Source organism: Diuraphis noxia, unplaced genomic scaffold, assembly GCF_037042655.1.
Source record: "Diuraphis noxia isolate RWA-SAM2 unplaced genomic scaffold, SU_Dnox_SAM2 contig0001, whole genome shotgun sequence".
Lineage (NCBI taxonomy): Eukaryota > Metazoa > Arthropoda > Insecta > Hemiptera > Aphididae > Diuraphis > Diuraphis noxia.
In genome coordinates, this window is record NW_028301711.1 from 20,708,562 (window position 1) to 20,729,605 (window position 21,044).

Genomic DNA, 21,044 nt, shown 5'->3' on the forward strand with positions numbered 1-21,044 from the left:
GTATGAAATAATTTGCATTAATGTATATTTTAGTATTTACTTACCCATGTTGAGCAAAATCAGTTTAGATTTTTTTTACAACTAGTTATTATTTATGACATAACTTAACTAGTTAAAAATGCTATCATATTGATTTAATTTCCGCTATTCAGTATTACTTTACTCAGATAGTCTGATTTAGATATTTAATTGATTACCTAATTAATTTAATTATGTGATTATTTTTATAAATTTGTCCACCTTTTTTCCTTTGCATTAATCATAACTCCTTTGGCTTTTGGCTGTTGCTTATTGCTTTCTGAAATATGCTTAATGTTACATCAGGTTAAAAACATGATTGAGAAGCCAAATGTCTCAGAAAAAACTGACAGGTTTGGCTTTGATGAACATTCATAGAAACATAACTATTGACACATCAAAAGTCATAGAAAGATTTTCAAAGACCAAAAGAAAATTGGATTTTGTTATTTAAATATCATTTTATTATTATATATTTAATATAACTATTATTATATTATGTGGTTATTATAATATGCTTTTATATTTATATGTACCTATGTACCTATGTCAAGTTATTTTATTTGGTATATTGTTGATGTTGTTTACAATAACTAATGTTATGGGTTATGAAAGTGGGTAGAAATCAATTATTGAAGTTAAAGCAAGCGAAATGATCGAAAAATTTTGATCCGCCAATTTATTTATAATCTGTACAGTGTCGTTTATGTACAAATTTTTTTATAAGAACCTATGATTTGAGTTCAAATTTTGCCCCCCTCCTCCCCCCTGGAAGAAGAACTGAATACGCCCCTGTTTTAGTTATTAGTGTTATTACTTACTAGTTACTACAATATTTTAAAATCCTTTTATACATATAATGGGGGGCGCGTATAAATCTGGAATTTAAATACCTGGACCACACAATTCTGGACAATACAAATATGGATAGAATATATTCGGACTGCACAAATCTGGAATGTACAAATTAGGAACTCCAAATTTAAAAACCTGGAATGTACGAATCAGGAATGTACAAATCAGGAACTCCAAATTTAAAAACCTGGAATGTACAAATCTGGATTTTAAAAATTTTTAAAACTGAACTACACAAATCTGGAATGTACAAATTAGGAACTCCAAATTTCACAAGTAAAATCATTTAATGGTACTTAAATTCTTTCAAAGGTACTTCGGAAATATTCTAATTACAGACAATATATATTACATTATTGTTATAATATGTAATAAATATAGCAGAGTACTTGTAGCATTTGCATTTTTTTTTGTGCACACTGTGCACAGCAGTCATAAAAATACCGTTGTACAAAACAAATTGGTTTCATCTTTCCACGAAGCTATAGTTTTGAAATTTTATTTGCATATAAACGCATATTTTGAGTTATTTTAGTTTTTATGTCATATGCCTTCCATTTTGTACTTTTTGATGCCTATTCAAAATAATTTATTGTTTCATCAACATTTTTATTTGTTTATTTATACAACCAATGAACCAAAGTAATATTAAAAACACCTTATTATTCAATTCAACTTCCAAGGTGAAAATGTGTGTTAATCCTTTAAAATTTGAAACTAAATTTTTTGTCAATTAAGTTTTTGAAGTTGAAACATTAATTTGTAGAAGGGTCTGAATCCCATAAATTAAAATAATTCAATACTTATTGTAATTTTTTTTTTTCATAAATATTCATTTCAAAATTTTTATTTTTAATTCTTTTTTGCTTTAGTGATTTTCAAGATTTTTTAGAGCTACAAGGGTCATCTGCCATAGTAATAATTAATAATGCATGTTTACATAAATACACACATGACACATCTATACTATGATAATATTTAGGTTAGGACGGTTAGATTTTTAAGAATTGGGAAAACTTTTTTAAGGAAATTTAAATTGCAAAAATAAATCATACGCATAACTCTTAAAATTCTTAAATACATTACAATACAAAGTATTGGATACAAAAGATATAAAATACAAACACATCAACATCAATTATTCTATTCAATATAAAAACAAGTATTTATTTAATTTTTTTATAAATATTACCAAATTCTAACTACTACAATTACATCTTGTTGACAAATAGGGCATTGAATAAAATTAGAGCTTGGAAAACATTCAGCACAAACGACTTTATGGCCACATGGAATGCACGCAATGAGTGTGTTCATTTTCCATATGATATTAAATATTATACATTATAAAATTTAATTTATGTAAATAGAACGTTTTGTAAAAAATTTGATCATTATTTGTGTTAAAGCAAAATGTACTATTTGGTGCAAATAGTACGTTTTGATCCAACTAAAAATGTGATGAGCTGTATTTAAGTAAAAAAAATACATGTTAAAATACTTTTGAATACAGTCTAATACAATCTCAATTATTGAATGCACAGTAGAAAATGACCTCCTCTGAAAAATATGTAGAACGCAAAAAGTACATTTCGCATTGTCAACCCACAATTGGCCGCAGTGGCGGATCCAGGATATAATTTTTTTTGGGGGGGGGGGCATGTTTGAGAGAATTTCTTATATAATGATAATATAATAATAATATAAAATATATGTAATGATAATATTTCTTAAATTATAATATAATGTGTTTGAGCGAAACAATATAAAAGATAAAATTATAAAAATTAATAATAATAATTAATAAAACCTAACTTATGCCAATGGGGGGGCGAGTCCCTTCGGCCCCCCTTAAATCCGCCACTGCAATTGGGTAATGAAAAAGGGAAACTGTGCTCAATCGGGTTACAGCCATCAAAATCACACCGATTTTTCGTTGGTTTAACATGCATCTTCATTACCTACTTCACTGATATTTTTTTCTTGGTGAGGGGGATTAAAAGGGAGAGAAAACGTTATTTAATGGTAGGATTTTTTTTAAACTTGGATTTTCCCAAAAATTTGAATCTTAGGTGGGTTTAAAATGGTTAAAAGTGGTAAAAAGGGGCAAAATATTTCGATTAAATATGAAATCTTGAGAACTACTTACCCTATAAGCTGAAGTTTGATAGGTATATTGTAGTGTGTAGGTAGAAAATGTCCTCAAAGAACGGATTTTGAAACATTCAACACCCAAGGGGGTCAAAAAGAGTTATGTGGATAAAACAAAAAAGGCTTTACAACCAATATTTTTAATTTTGGTATACACACTTTGTAATACAAATAATGAAACGTCTTAGACCGCTTTTTTCAAAATCAAACACCAAAGGGTATAAAGGGGATAAAAATGAAAACGATTTTTTTTATTTGGGCGTAAGTACATATTTTGTATTAAAACCACTTTCGTTGTCAATTACCTATAATGTTTAGTTCAGATATGATTAGAAACAAAAATGTGGTAATAAATTAGCCTATCGGCTTGAATCCGTTGAAACAGTTGAAACCGAAATCCAAAATTGAGTATGCTAAACCTTCACAAGAGAAAATTTGAGTTCATTGTACAATTTGGGTTAAATCCAAATTTTTACATTCCAGGTTTTCAAATTTGGAGTTCCTGATTTGTACATTCCAGATTTGTGCAGTCCAAATATGTTCTATCCATATTTGCAGTATTGTCCAGAATTGTGTGGTCCAGGTATTTAAATTCCAGATTTATACAGGCGTCCATATAATGAAACTAAAGTTGATAAAAAATAAATAATAATTATATATCTATTGAATAAAAAACAACTAATACATTTCTAATAAAATAAAACGTTACAAATCTCATTAAAAAAAATAACATACTCAATAACTTGGTGTTTGTATAGCTTCCAAATCATAATGTTATTATAGGTTTTTTATTTTTTTGTATAAATATAAACAATTTAAGTTGATAAAAACAAATAATAACTATATAGGTATATTTTGAATAAATTTAACTAATAAATTCTTAATAAAATAAAAGTAAAACAACAAATCTCATTATTTAATAAAATAACATAAATTATACATTTATACCTACCTGGTACCTATCTATAGTTTACAAATCACAATATACAGTATTTTTGTTTCTTTACATAAATGTAATAAAATTAATTTGAAAATAATAATAATGTATAATTTAAATGATAAAACAAAACACTTCTGTAATTTTCCATATAAAAGATAAAAAGTAATAAAATATAGGTAATCTGTTGTTGGTAGGTTTGTGGTAGGGTTCAAAACATTGTTTGCATAGTGTTATTTCACATTCAGAACAAATCATATTTGATCTTTTGTCTTTAGTTTTGGTGCTACATATTTCTTTTAATCTTGTTTTTTCTTTTGGATATTATGTTAAATTGCACGACGTACGAGTGAATTTGTATAAACATTACATACAGATTAAACCAATTAGAAATTAGTCATATGTTGTGTAGAGAAGAATATTCAATTATATAGGTACTTTTTACTGACTCTTATAATAATAAATTAATAATTATATATAATAGTATAAGTATTTTAAAACATAAACATAGGTGTCGCTCTAAGGTAGTTTGTGAAGTAAATTAAAGTAACCTTGAATGGTATGTATAAAGATTTACATATTGTAACAAATAGGTATGTAGCTATTAGATAACTACACATAATTCAACCTAACCAAATGCATAAAAATATGGTAAAGTTATAAGTTTGTTAATTTAGTACCTAGTAATATATATACAGTGTGATTCCTTTTAAAGGTAGGTAACACTAAATAATTCTGTCCTGTGACATCGGATTAATATGCGGTTTTCGGGAGGAGACATGGAATACATAAATACACTTTTTTTGATAATTCTTACATCTTTAGGTCTTTCCGTGTGCACATGCGCAATACAACTTGCATTTTTTTAAATAGCAACATGTGTTTTGAATACCAAATTCAGATAGACCGAATTTAAGTCAATTTGGTCCTTTTTACCATACCTCTAAAATCAAAATTGACTAAATGACGAGTTACAGTTTCGATTAAAATTATTGAATTTTTCAACAATCATGCTAGAATTTTATGAATTGTTATGAAATTTCAAGTATTTTTTTTTATCCGTAATAGGTTGCAGACATTATTAAATCGTTTATAAATTTAATTTTGAGGAATTAATTAACCTCAATTAGACGTAAATGTTAGTTAATTTACTAAGAAAAAATTAAACAAACTGATTTTATTAATTAGGTATTAATTTTATCATTTATTGTTATTTTTCATGATACAAGTGGGTAATTATTACTATTATTTTATTTGTAGCCTTTACTAAAATAAACCAAATGTATTTATCGTGTGTTAACTGTTAAGCATGATATTATCTTAAAGTCCGTATAAATCTGACAATACGAACGATTGGTGTAGGTTACTCGATGGTAAACTTCTCGGCCCATATTTTTACGATAGTACACTGATGGGGAGAAGATACTTGGAATTTTTAACTGATGTTTTACCTACATACATGGAAGACATTCTATTAGAGACTAGAACTAATTTATTTTTTCAACAAGATGGAACAGCTGCACACAATGCAATAATTGTTGTAAGAGAGTAAATAAATTTGGCAATCGATGGATGGGTACATATGGAGCAGTAGCTTGGCCATCGAGATCTCCAGATCTCACTACATTAGGTTTTTTTCTGTGGGGATGATGACACATAGAAATTTAAGAGTTATATTCACCCATTTTACAGTGTAGATGGGCTGATATTTAAAGTCAGTGGCCAATGAATTCAAATGAACTTTCTCAATGAGTTAACCCAAAGACATTTCTCGTGGCAATAAACAGAATTCATAACAAATGTTGAGAAGAAATTGTATCGACATTTGTTAATGTCATATAAACATTAATAGGTGTTACATTAATAATCAACTGCTCTGAATCCAAATAATTTATACTATTTTAATTTAATGTATTCTATGCTAGTTATTATGACAAATTTGTGTCCGAATGGACAATGAAATAGTATTATTTCAACAGCATCATATTACCACGGTAAATCTTAACATAGTTCAAATAACCTCGATTGGAAAATTAAAACCATACTATCAACTAACTGTTAAAATAAATAAACAAAAAAATTCAGTTCGAGCAATAGAAACATCTGCAATTAAATTAATAATTGTTATTTATGTGTAAGTATAAGTTATATACACTATTCAAAATATATTGGTTCTTTCTAAATTCAAAAATGTATATATATATATATATATTAGTTAAAATGATTAGTAGTTATGTACATTTGATTTAAATTTAATCTAATATTGTGTAGGTATAAGTATGTTTTGATTTTCATGAGAATATTGTATTATATAATTTGATTAATATTAAGCATTATTTATAGCTCACGTCGGTCGAGTATTTTATTTTTATATAATATTGTGTGTTATGTTTTGTGTGTCTAAATACTTTTTCTGGTAGGAAAGTGAATCTAATTATTATTTTGGAGGGTTATGAATATAAAAGATTGGCAAGTGGTTACCAACTAACGCTTTGTTGTACAATAGGGTCAAGCGGGTCACATAAAAATATTTTAAATTTGAATTCAATGATATGTCATATATGTATACGAAAAACGATTCTAAGCAGAGACGGTATATGTACTTTTTTTTTGTTAAGGATAGGTATATTTATTTTACTATAAGTATGATAAATTGATTTCATTTTTACTGAAAATAATGCATTTACAACGTCATTATTATTAATATTTAATTATTATACTAGTTAATATTTATATAAATTATAATTTTCATTAACTTTTTAGTCAAATACCGCTACCGCATAACAGTAGGAATATGTTTGTGGTTTTAATTAGTTTACAATTAAATGTTAAATTAATAGTGGATAACTGTTAAGAATTTTTATTACATTTGAGATTTTGAGCGGAACGAAGAATGTATTGATTTTACCATGTTGTGTTTTTCTTCTTTTTTTATTGTGTCTATCACCACCATTTAGGTGGCAGTAGAACTGCTTCTATTTTCTTCAACAGTATCTTGTTCGATGGGAAACCGAATCTAGTTGGTGCTTCGGAAACTAAAATGCCCAATAGTTTTCAAAAGCGCAGGGAAAAACAGAAGAAAAACTAAGGAAAAACGAAAATTTTACGCCAAATATGTTATCGACAAAATCGATTTTGGTTTTTGGTGTAACTTGAAAACAAAATAGGTCCGTAAAATACATGAATACATGTCATTTTCACTAGTTGTTTACTTGTTTACATTAGCATTTTCTATACACGATAATATTTTTAAATATTCTAGTTTGTTTCGAACTGTTTACAGATATTTTCAGTTTCCAGTTTTTTAGTTTCTCTATGGATGTCATTAAAATTATAATTGTTGGGTAAAAAAATTTTAAAATGTATTGCATGGCTCCTAATATAATGTTACCATGTTATTTGAAGAACATTAAATGTTCATAATCACAATTTTTTTAAATAAGCATTTAAAGTTAAAATAATAGGATTGAAAATTTAAAATAAAGATAGTCATAAAAAGTTCATACTGTAACCAAAAAATCTAAAAAATATATGAACAGTTATTTTTTACGACATTTTAAAGTCAAATTTGGACATAATTAGTACTATAGTCATATTAAAACCAAGAATAACGATTTTAGTTATTTTGTTGTAATTTAAAAGTATTATTTGTTGATATATAAAACTTATAGAGTATATTGTTATATTTTATATACAAGCTATGACAATTTCAAATGTATTTTTTTTTTTTGAAAAAAATAATTTAATCTACTGTAGTAAATACTAATATCTAATACTAAAATTAATTACCTTACATACAATAATATCATAAAATATGCCTATCTACATTAATATTATAGGCTGACATACAATCTTCGCTCAGTATATTACATTATTTAATTCAAATTTAGTACAATCCATTATAGTGGCCCACTTTTAATTTAATCTATAGCAGAGTAATTTACTTTTCCACCTTTTTTAAATTAAATTATTGTGATATAGAAAATTTCTGATCACAAAGTGATCAGATTGATCATTTTGTACCAAATTTTAAGTTGTTTTTAGATTTCTTAGGTTGGCTATTATGTAGACTTTATTATAATTCTTTATAATACCAATCAGTCCTAATACCTTTTTATTCTGAATTGTTAAATATAAAATTAATCTGAAATATGAAAATCAAAATGTCTGTTCGAGAAGGTTGAGGAGATGCCTAACCAATCCTAACTATCGCATGCAAAAAAATTCATTCAAATCGGTCTAGCCGTTTAGGAAGAGTTAAGTGACATGCTCACGTACAGTAGAATTATATATAATATATAATATATAATATTGTAATCGTAGTCGTAGTAGTCGTCTATTTTGAGATTTACGATGGAAATTGTTGTTTATAGATGGTTTCTATTAGTTTCTAATTGCGATGGTTCCAATTAGTGTGAAAGAAATTATTATCTTTAATTTTTTTATTATTTGTTTTCCTGGCACGTGTGTCTATGGCACTACAAGTTTTTATTGATATTTTGTACTTTTTGTTTTTGTTGTTATAATAGCGACATTTCTTTGCAGTTATGCCTCCTAAAAAAAGATCAATTGGTAGTTCTACGCCTCAAGAACGAAAGAAAATGGCAATACGAGCTTCAGAAACAGTCGAGCAAAAATTTGCAAGATTCTTACCTGTATTTTACTGATATATTCATCCAATTTATTTTGATTTGGTTATAAGTATAAGCATCTGGTATAAGTTGAATAATTTTCCTTACAGCTTAACAATTATTTTCTGTTACCTATCTTTTTGCTTTAGTGTTTTTACTTACTTACCGTTATGAATAATTATTATCATAGATTGCAGATTGTGAGACTACATAATGTCCCAATGTTATGGGATATCCGTTTGTAAAGGTTTTGTATGCCATAATTAGAAATATTAAATTGAACATGATCAAGTAATTCATTGTAATGAAACATTTGAAATATACTTAAGGTAGGTGGATACAAATTCTAAGTTGGCAGCACATGGTAAAGTATATTAAAACTGAGTTTGAATACTAAAAAGGGAGAAACTTCTCTTCAAGTCTGACTTTGTATAATCACCAGTCTTAATAGTCTGTGTTTTGCAAGGTATGACACACCACTATTTCAAACTAAAAAATTAACTATTCAAGAGTGAAATACTGAAAAATATCACAATTAATTTATGTTAAAACTTAGTGTCACGGTTGATGAATCCAAGAACTTTAAAAAATGTTCTACCATTCAGTCAATGAATCAACAAAGTTAAATGAAAGATTTATAATGGATTCGTACAGAGTTAATTTATGAGATTTATAGAGCCACGTCAATACGTGGAGAGCTATCTATAGAATAAGTTCGATTAAACAGAATATATGCGAGTTAGAGATTATGAACGAATGAAATTTTTCAGATTAATTAGATTAGGTAAGCTGAGTAATAAAAATCAATAGCGATATAGTTAAGGCTACATTTTATGCGCTGATAAACTTTGGATACAACTATTTTATATAGATTATATAGATATATATGATTATAAGTTTATAGTCAGTGGTGTCAAAAACATCAACAGGTTGGAAAGCTAGCGTCATAAAACAGATTTCCCAGATACGAAGAAAATTTAATATTCATATGTGGCATTAGTTCCATCTGAATAACTACGAGAAATATATTCTTGTAACATCTAAAAAGATTATCAATTTTGGAGCTGAGAAGATTTTACAATTCAAGGCAAAAATATTATATATTATAAAACGTATTATTAAAAAGGATTTGTATAGGATTTTCGTATACTTCTTTTTCAGATAGTACACTCAATAATAATTAAAATTAATACCATAAACTATTAGAATGTCTTTTTTACTATTTTTTAAAACAAAAACACAGAAAACGACTTCTTAAAGAAACACCACAAACATAAGTATCATACCAGACAAGCAGGCAATGCCCCCCCCCCCCCCCGGTACCGTGGTGTTTACCTTCTTAAATATTTTTTTATAAAGTGCTGCCTCAGCTCATTTGCTTCATTGACCTATCATTACGAATTTGGTATTGTCTTTATTTCTTTATAATTAGTGTGTGTGTGTGAACTAAACTAGTTGGCGCATACAAAAGGATTTATAGATATCTCTAAGTTCAAATAAAAACGATTGATTACTTTGGGTTAATAAGAAATTCATGAGAGTAGGTACAACGACTTTTTTTATGAGGAAACCATTCAGTATTTTATATATGATCAGACTGTAGACAGTTCAATAGTGTCCATTTATAATATAATACAACCAATGAAATAGTTGTACATAATATAGTCTGGGGTATATATACTTGATTATTAAATAATTTAAAAGCTCTGTACTCTTCTTCCCACCACCTCCTATAATAGTGGACGTTTGTTTGAAAACAAACCTCAAACTTTCTACAATTTGAACCCTCTGAACAGTGGACATAATCTCAGCGAGAGCGGCAGGTATTTAGAGGTTTTAATGTTTATATTTTGAGTCATGGTTAGATATCCCCCGTAAAGCAAGTATTCGCTTATTTTTACCCTATACTCAGTATTATATATTCGGGAAGTTAATAAATACCGTTTATCTTCGCATACCTGCACCTCCCCTCCCCACTGCACCATTTCAGCAGATGCACCTAAATACACGAGACCTTATGATCTATAAGTTTATTATAATATATTATGACGTAATTAAGAGTACAGTGTATTTAAATTCAATAAATAAAATATTTTTTGAACATCAATTAGTTAATAATATTATATTTTATAGTTTATTAGCAATGTAATGCATAATCCCTATAATATTATGTTATAATATTTACTAAAATCATCTAATAAATCTGCAGATGATAATACATTTTAATTTTCAACAAACAAAAATAAGGCGTTTCAATCGAATACCTAACAACAATACAACACTTAAAAATTATAGTACATTCAAAGATAATATCGTTTTATTTTCACAACATTTCAACATTATTATTTTGTTCTTTGAATCACATTGTCGTTCATTTTTGTAAATACGAAAAATCTTCTTTTTTTTTAATTCAAAAGATAAAACCGGTATAATATTTATAGTTTATACTTTTATAGTAGTATAAATGATCTATTTCTTTATAATTAAACCGAACTAAAGGTACATAATATATAAAAATCCATAGTAGTTACATATAATAGTTTAGTAACGGTTTATAATTATTATAATGATAATGATAAAATTATAATAAAAATTGTAATTTAGCGGTAGAAATTAAAAAAAAAAAACATACATATAGATTATAGAACATATAATAGAAACTCAATACAATGTTTTCAAGTGTATTTAAAACACTTTTATTTTATTCATGTGTTGACTAACAATGAAGAATATCTCAACAAATAAACAAACAAACAAAAATTATCATAATAATAATAATAAACAAACATTACATTTACCTATGTTTTTATATGAAAACGAATTAGATTTAGTTGAATCGGATGAATTTTAAATAGTTAACAACAAGACAATAGTAGGGAATAACAAGATAAAAAAGTTTAAGATTTCATACACGACAAAAATTACACAACTATTATAATACCAAATAATTTATAATATGTAGTTATAATATTTGTAATTATAATAATATAGTGATTATATAATATTCAACAGAAGTATAACTACAATTATTATTGTTTTTTAATCAAATACAATCAATAAAAAAAAAACAAAATACATAACTTGAGATAATTGTATATATTATTACTTGGTGGAATATTAATAAAATACACTTATATTATACTCGTCCGATACAATTATAATATAAATAGAATGTACGAGTAGATAGATATTTGTAGATTTAAATTATTATATTATTTTTTCAAGTGAATATTAATAAATAAGTGTAGATGTGTAGGTTAAATATCTATTCCTATTGATTTATTTTTTAATATTATATTAAACATGGTAAACTTTTTCTCGGCAAACAATATTATTATTGTTATTATATTATATAAAAAGGAATCATTGATATTTCGGTTTCATAATTTTGATAAGTAGGTAATTAAGGGTTCTACAGTGTAGGCCCTACATAATACAAGACTTCGTGTCATATGCATTATATATTGGCACATATACACATAATATATATTATGTTGGAATCTACTTGTTAATCTCGATTAGTCATGAAAAAGAAAAACATTCTTTAAATTCAATTTTTCAATATTCATTTCATATTGGCTATAATATTATATATTATTATTATTATTATTTACGTAAATCGTGTGTGGGTATATATAAATATAAATTTGTACATATACTTAATACTGAACCGATAGGTATACTTATCGTGTAATGACATCAAGGAATATTATTAATATTATATTATATGATACAACACAGAATTTTAATAATATCATCGTAATAATATAGATACACATCAATGATTAAATCAAATATAAGCTAAAAAAAAATTTCAAAAAAATTAATCCCAAAAAGTGCACGAAAAACTGTGGTGAATAAAGTCATTTTTTATTTGTGATTGCTATTTTCTAACGCGATGCGTGTAGTAGTCAAATATTTATTATAATATTATGACAATAATAGCAATATATAATATATATATTTATTGTAATTTAATGTTTAAATTACAAAAAGAAAAAAGTCGGTCACACACTTTTTGGTTTCAACTAGGTATAAATTAGTTTTTTTTCTAGTAGGTATACATATGTAAATGAAAGATATAACAGTGCGAAAAACGAATAGGATGATAATTTATATTAATTATTATTATATCATATGTAGGTATTTTTCTTGTCGCATAAATATGTACAATTCGTTTAATATTACTTACATCGAAGAGTAAATAAATAAAATTGTCAAAAGATAATAGGTAACAATTGCAAAACTAATAGGTAACAGTTATACAAGTGGTGATAATGATTTTTAGAGTAAAATAATATCGAAGGAAACATCATAGTAAAGTGGCCGACAAATATCTACGTCTAATACCTACAAGCATAACACGGTATATGGAATAAAACTGGTAAAAATATTTAGAAGTTTGATTTTGATACCAAAAATTGTGCCCATCGAAAACTGACAATTTAAACGCGTAATAAATCTCAGTCTTTTGACCTCAACAATTTCCTATTACGATAAGCTCCCAAACCGGATTTTTCTTAGAATTTTCTGGTAGTAATTTGATCACGTCGACATTTGCGGTCCAAATTCGTTATGTTATTCTTCTATCTTCCTGAAAGCAAAATTTTTTTGTTTTTCAATCGTGTTTTGATTTATTATATGTAAAGTCTTAATTCCATCATTAAAACAATATTTCCACCAAGTAACAATATAAAATTGTCTACTGTTATGTTTTAATATACGTTATTATACATGCTACGATATTATAATATTGTCACAATATTATTATTGTGTTTCAAGTTTTCTAAATGATAATAAACAATAACTATACAGGTAGGTAGTTATACAATCCACTCCTATCGAGAGAAATCAAAATAATTTATCAATTATACGCATCATTAACTATAATATTATATTATATATGCAGCCAACGGTATAGACAAAAATGCTAAATCATTGCATTATATATTATTCAACAAATTCATATTATAACACATATACCTAGTAACATATTTTATTACAACAGTAACACTTAACGTGGGTCATTATAATGTAATGTGATAATTATAATATTATAATAATATATTTATAACTGCATTTAAATTTGTCAAGATATCAAATCAAATACGCACACGTTAACAATATGGTAACAATAACCGTAAATATATTAAATTATATGTAGTTAAAAATAATAATAATAATAATAACAAATTCAGTAGATTAAAATAAAGAATTGGATGGATATGTAATACATTAAATTATTATTATTATTATATTAATCACACTTATATAATAAATATTCGAATATATTTTTTTAATGATAAACGCGTCATGACTTAAAGAAATATAAAAGACATAAGTAACATAGACGCATCGTGTCAACTTCATTTTACGTTAAATACTAATTTTAACATACTTTGATATGATCTATCTAAACGAGAGATCATCATCAATGATAATACTGTTAAAAATATTCTAATGATAACCAGCGCTAGAGATATTCATAATATTATAACAAGTTTTGAAAATAAATTCACACTGTGGTAGGTACAATAATGTAATAATTAGGGCAGTGAAGTTTTTGCATTTGCATGTTTTTTGAAAATGCTTATATTTATTGTTGGGTGAGCTTAAAATATGTTTCATTAAACTCTTAATTAAAACAATATATATATATATATATATATATATATATATATATTTCAATAAATGCAATTTTAGCGATTTTTTTAATTTTACTGCAATTTCAACTATTTTTCATAATTTTCGTTTATATAACTGGAAAAAGTATAGATATCTATAGATGAATCAACAGATACAAGTGGACGTTTCATAGCTAACGTTGTAATCGGAACCTTGGAATTTGATCAACCTGGTAAAATATTTTTACTCAATACGGAAATTCTTGAAAAAGCTAACCATTCTAAAATGGCAAATTTATTTGATTTTGAAAACTTGAAAAATCATTTGTAGTGCAATGCAATAATGTAAGCAATATTCATATTTAATTTTTATTATTATTATGCATTAATAGATTCAATTCTATTGATTTTAATTTAATTTTTTTAAATTTTTTCTATGAAATTTTTTAATTTATAAGTGTAATTTTAAATATATATTTTAATGCAATCAATTTAGTGTGTGTTTTTAATGCGATAACTTCACTGTCCTAATAATAGTTTTTTGGTAGGATTCGCTTGATGTATCTAAAGCTGTGTGCTAATCTCCGAGAAAGATATTATAATATTATTATGGTTATAGTCTTTTGGAATTTCGTACTATTGTTATTTAAAATAATGTGTTTTCCGTATCTGCGTGAATTCATAAAGTTTTATTTGAAAGTAATTGAAGTATAATCAAGTCAAGTTGATATGTTCTCCGTTTTTTTTTTTCAATACTTATTACTAGTTATTAGTATTATTAGTTTTATATTTATGAAATAAATAATAATATTCGAGCAAATGATACGTACACAACTATACGCGATTTGTAACGTATGAAATTATTAATTCAAGTTATTACATCATTAATATATCTATTACTAGTTAATCAATCATTATAATATTACATCTAATGTGATGTACAGCGTGATTCGTTTGGCATGTTAACTAATTTCTGGCTTACTAGGTAAATAGGTAATTTAATGTCATCACTATAAGAGGTATGCTTTCTGTCAAAAATCAAGGGCCTATGCTATTTCTACAAATACGTTTTCTGAATCACCCTGTATAACATTTCATACATACCATATGATTATGATATAATAGATATAACGTAATTTTTACACCGATAAACACATTGTTGTAGTGTAGTGTACACATATATTTATATATAAATATAATATAGGTAGCTTATTAAAGTAATGACACACAATAAAGGTCTTAAAATTAAAAAGTCTTATTTAATTACTCGAGTTTTGAGAAAATTATTGAACAATCTGGTTAAGGAATAATAATATAGTAAAGTTGTTCGACGGACATGTATTTTAAGTGTGTATGAAAAATAACCGTCTTATATAGTCGAATTAAGTCCTTAAGTATATTAAAGTAAAAAATATATTCTTAAATAACTAAACAAATCGTACGAAAACATTATAGCGACATTGATTATTATTATCATTTTTTTTTCGACCACTTCAAACCACTAACACAAGTAAGATATATTATGTTTCTAGTTTAATTTGATATTATTTCAACGAGATGCTTAAACAACTACAAGTGTTTATTATAGTGTTTAATATTATTTTAATGTTGGCGCCTGAATTGCAAGTGAAAGGGCGCGGGGTAGGGCGTTATCTCTTTTCTATTTAAAATATATTTATGTGTAGCCGCGTGGCGCGTAGGTACACCTTCTAATATTATATCCGAATCAATAAACTATTTAAATACTCGAGTACTCACATTTTATAAATACTCTTGCATCCCCCTTCTGATCTTTTCACGATTCGAGCCATGTATGACTGTATACTATCTTACATATAGGGACATATTTTATAAAAAATCTATACGAATTCTGATCAATAAATTTGGTTTATCTACGATATCAGTCATAATTCATATTATCATATCATATATTAATGGGAAATTTTTATTTTAAGCACAATAATAGGTACTGCCAGCAGATAAGTATATAGTTAGTGACAATCATTTAAAATTTTGATCTATTTTACTTCACTCAATCCTGGGAAAAAGTTCGTCGTCCGATCTGGTCAGTGCGTGGAATTTGGAAGGATTATTAACTATTCGTTATTATAATAGTGTATTCAAAAGTATTCAAAATCTAGTAGTAGTGTCAGCGAGTTATCCGTCACTTGAGTGTTGTTTAAAGCAACGATTGAACTATGTTAAAGTACTCAACTACTTGAAGCTTTTATATTATATATATGTTATGTACGGTATCTATAGTTATTATAGCTACTAGATTTGAATTAAACATAATTTAGTACTAATTGAACCAATTATTGATTTACCAATTATTACCTACGTCATAACTTTTAACGCATAACTTACTCATGATTATTAATAAATAAATCGTTTTGATGTGAAAAATAAACAAAAGATGAAAACGATGACGAAACGTTTGGAAATAATTATTATCTTCTTTAAAAGGACGCTACACAACCATTTGTTGCCTCCGTCTTACAAGTGCATAACATAACAAATTTACGCTCAGAAGATAATGTTTAGCACCCTTAGTATAAAAATTAGAGTGAATAGACCTATTATGAAAATCGATGTTAAGAACATTATCTCTGTTTGTATATGGACATATGGTTATTTTTTTATGATAGTTCAATTTTGTAGCAAGTTATGCGTAAATAAAGAAGTGTAAATTAAAAATGCTCATAACTCACTTAAAAACTAAGTTATTGTAAGAAATTCACGTACAAACACAGATAATGTTCTTAACATCAAGTTTTATAATAGGTCAATTTACTCTTATTTTTAAACTAACGGAATTAAACGTGATCTGCTAAGCGTAAATTTGTTATGTTAAGCACTTGTAAGACGAAGATAGTAAATATATGTGTAGCGTCATCTTAAATTCGATTGTAAGTTGATGTGACATCATATGAATTATTATTATCTAACGAAAACTTCTTAAGTTAAGTTTCAACTTTCAACTACATTTATTACAAGCGGCAGTATACAATAATGATTATTGTAAAAAATAGTTTCGGTTAATATTATCGAACGAAATCTAAAATGTTATGCGATTGTTTAATTATTATAGTTGTAGATTATATACCTAATATTATTGTGCTTTTAAATTATGTACATTGTACAGCCTAGTGCATTAGTTAGGTATTTTACAGTTACACCTACAACATGAATGAAAACCGATTGATCAATTCGATTAAAAAAAACTCCTAAGTCAGTACAATTTTTATGTTTATTTAGGTACTTATTTTTATTCCATAACATCTGTCAATTGAGCTTGTGGCAATGAAGATTGTGCGATATTTTTTTATACTTATATGTATACCTATTATTTTTTTTTAAAACACACTTTTGAATTATTTGTACGGTCGTAAATGTAGAGCATAATATAAACTATAAACGTTCATTGAAACTATGATTATATAATTATGAAATTTCGATAAAAATTGGCATTATAATTACTTATTATGATTTATTATTACTATGTGTAAGAATTAGGTGTTATGTAGAAAAAATAATTCAATTTGTTTGTCAAAACTAGGTACCTACATAAAACAGTAACCAAGCACGTATAACACTTATCATTAATCAACGCTTGTATACACCAATTTATATATTATTTTTAATTATAAATTATGTGACTTCTAACAAGTGCAATGTAAGGTAATAATTGAAAATGTACATTGTTAGTCATCCTTTGTAGAGTAATATATACTTAAGTGACAAATACATTGTGGGTTTCTCATAACAGCTTTTCGGAAATTTTTTACGTCCGCGATGATATCAAATCTAATAAGTACGAACAAGTTTTATTGAAAACTTACATGATCACGCAAACGTTAAAAATATTGGAGTTGTTTGGTGGCTTATTACCATAAGGTAAATAATATATTATTATTATTCTTATAGTATACCGTTTCGAAATGATTTGAAACCACAAGGAAGCCCTTAGAATAATTAATAGCTAATATCAATGTTTTTCGCAAATAATCAAAGTTTTAAACGATCAATTTATATATTATGTAGTATACTATTATTTTATTAATCATATATTAAACAGTTATGTCTTACGTTAGGTCTCAAGAGACTAGTCTTGTTGATGACAGATTTATGAATAGTTCAAATCTGAAGTGTGTCCCTACGTGGGGTAGGTAATGGGCAAAATGAAAATCGAAATACGTTGGTGTGATTGATCGATACCACGTGACGTGATGTGATTGATTACTCGAACATGTCGTGATAAAATCCCGTAATCCTACACAAAACGAAATGACAAACCGAAATGTTTGATGGCTGATCAGCAATTTCCGTCCGAATGGCACAAAAGACAAAACACTTAGTTCAGAGTTAAATTTATAATATCGTTGTTACGGGTACCTATAAAGTTGGTTTGATTAGCACCCGGCTGGAATATTATTGTATTATCATATACACCGCGGACGCTATTGCAATGAAGTTATATCGTAATGAATCATGATAGGAAATATTAAGTTCTATTCAGAAAGTAACAATGTGACACATATTACTAACTAAAGCCTATTTAATAAAGGTTGCATACGTATGAACGGTTGAAAATAATTGGATCATTGGATGGTGTTCGTACGTTATACAAGATATGGACGTGGTAATACTATATTAATGTGTTCCTACATGTATACCTTAAGTACCTATCTATTTAAAATTTAAATATAATAGATTCGTTGTACAGAGATTTTTGTTGTACGTATAAGTATAATAGTTATGTACGTTTAGTACGTTTAGTACGTTTAGTACGTTTAGTACGTTTAGTTAGTGTACTATATTATTATTTAGGTAGACTCAGTGCCGTGTTAATAATGGGTGGGAATGAGGGTCTATTGCTCGGGGTGGACATTTTTGAAAGGAAATGGCAGTATTTTTTTATCGAGTTTTATTTTAAATTACATTTCTACGTTCCATAAAATATTGCTTTAAAACAATATATTTTCAAAAATTAAATTAGAAAATTGCACACTATTATTTAGTAGACGTACCTATATAATTTTCTAAACATTAATATTAAATTGACTCAATTCATAACAATGTGATTATTACCCATCACTTATAATTTTTGTGATATGTCTGTAAGAGAATAAACTAGGCACCGAGAATAAATAAGTGTACTATACGAAGTTAGAATGGTTAGAATTTACGATGGAGGTGTGATGGTGTGAAATTCAAATCAATTTCGTACATATAATATTATGTGATTATTATTGTGCGTGTCAATCCGGCCGCCCACCGAAAGTCATGTGTACATGGGCAGTCATACTTTGTTGTCAGGTGAGTGAGGTATAGCGTATACAATACAATATTTATATAACATAACAACTAAATATAGATAAACTAGGTAGTAGGTAAAGTAAGTATAGGTATATGGCCGAGCTTGAAATCGTTTTTAAATACGTACCTATCGATAAAAGTCGTTAAAATCTTCTGAAAAATTATATTAACTATAATAATGTTAAAATAAAATGAAATTGATTATTAATAATTATTTTATCAAAATAAACACCGTTTTATAGTGTAATAATGTAATAATAATTTTATAATGTATATTTTATTTTATAGATGAATAGATTAAATTTGATAACAATTTAAAACTCAATAACAGCTAATTGATTTATGATACTTTTCATTAGTGAAGTTGTAATTATTAATTACTTATATTTCAGTTTCTAAGGATCGTTTAAGCCACCCTTAACGTCGCGTTTGGAACGCGTGAACGATGATCGTGCTCGTAGGCAGAGATAAAAATTGAAATGGTAAAAATGTAAAAGTGATATTTTTTTGGGAATAAAGATAAAAATGTTTTAAATAAAAATCGTAAAGATCAATTTAGATTTTAAGCATCGGCACATTGGACACATATTATGATATTATTATTATTATTAATACGACGTCGTGTTTTTTTTTTTATCCATCTCATAGGACGTTGAGAAAGTTGACTTTCTTCTGCATGGCTTTCTGTTCGCCGTCCAATAGCACGGAATCCGTGATCGGCGAACTTCCCAGGTTTTCCAGCAGCCTTCTGCTCCTGGTCGGCATGTCTGGCAACAGCGGCATGGCGTGTGGGGGCGTGTAATCACCGGCCACGCAGCCGGCCGCCGCCGAGCCGTACTCGCCACCGTAGACACCACCACGGCGCGCGTAATCCTCGGCGGCCGCCGCAGCAGCCGTCCGGAATGTGGACGCGATCCGTTCCATGGACCGTTCCTCGGCTATCTTTTCGGCCGCGCGCGCAAACACTTGACACTCGTCCTCGGTCATCGGCCGCCGTCCCGCGTAGCAGCCACCTGTTGTATACGATAAATGCACAAAACGCCCCCGTCACGCTTTCCCATGTCGGTTCCACTTATAGGTACGTTATATATATACAGTAGAAATCGAGAGTATTATTATTATTATTATTATATAACGAAAATTTCAGGGACGTATTTGGGGGTGAATGGTGGGGAGGGTTTGAATTTTTTAGCCAATTTAGGGACCGGTAAATTTACAATATTGTCTTGTATGTTATAGTTATTATGATTTTAAGTTATAATCTGTTAAAAACAATTATTGCGGTTCAAAAATATATTTAATCACATCAGTTTGTCGGAAAATAACATCAAAAATACCATTAAACTATTATTAGGCACTATGACACCGTCTATTTAATGAAGTTCAATATTAAGATTTAAGGTAATCCGCGATCTTGACGCTGTGTTGACAGTGGCCTTTGTATCAGTCGTAAATTATAATTAGTGTAAGTGCGGTTGTGTTAGGTTAGTATCGGGTATTCCACATAAT

The 21,044-nt window shown here is 27.3% G+C and overlaps 1 protein-coding gene across 4 annotated transcripts in view; it reads right to left on the reverse strand.

Annotated features, from left to right (window-relative positions):
• Nucleotides 1–10,699: 10,699 nt before the first annotated feature.
• Nucleotides 10,700–21,044, reverse strand: part of LOC107168779 (uncharacterized) — a 132,315-nt gene continuing 121,970 nt past the window's right edge. For 3 of the 4 annotated variants that reach the window (XM_089218074.1, XM_089218073.1, XM_089218075.1), the window contains one exon: nt 10,700–20,548. In XM_089218074.1, coding sequence (XP_089074200.1) covers nt 20,178–20,548 — 371 coding nt within the window. In that variant the 3' untranslated portion in view covers nt 10,700–20,177. The remainder of the gene's footprint in view (nt 20,549–21,044) is intronic. The other variant, XM_089218076.1, reaches the window with a different exon arrangement.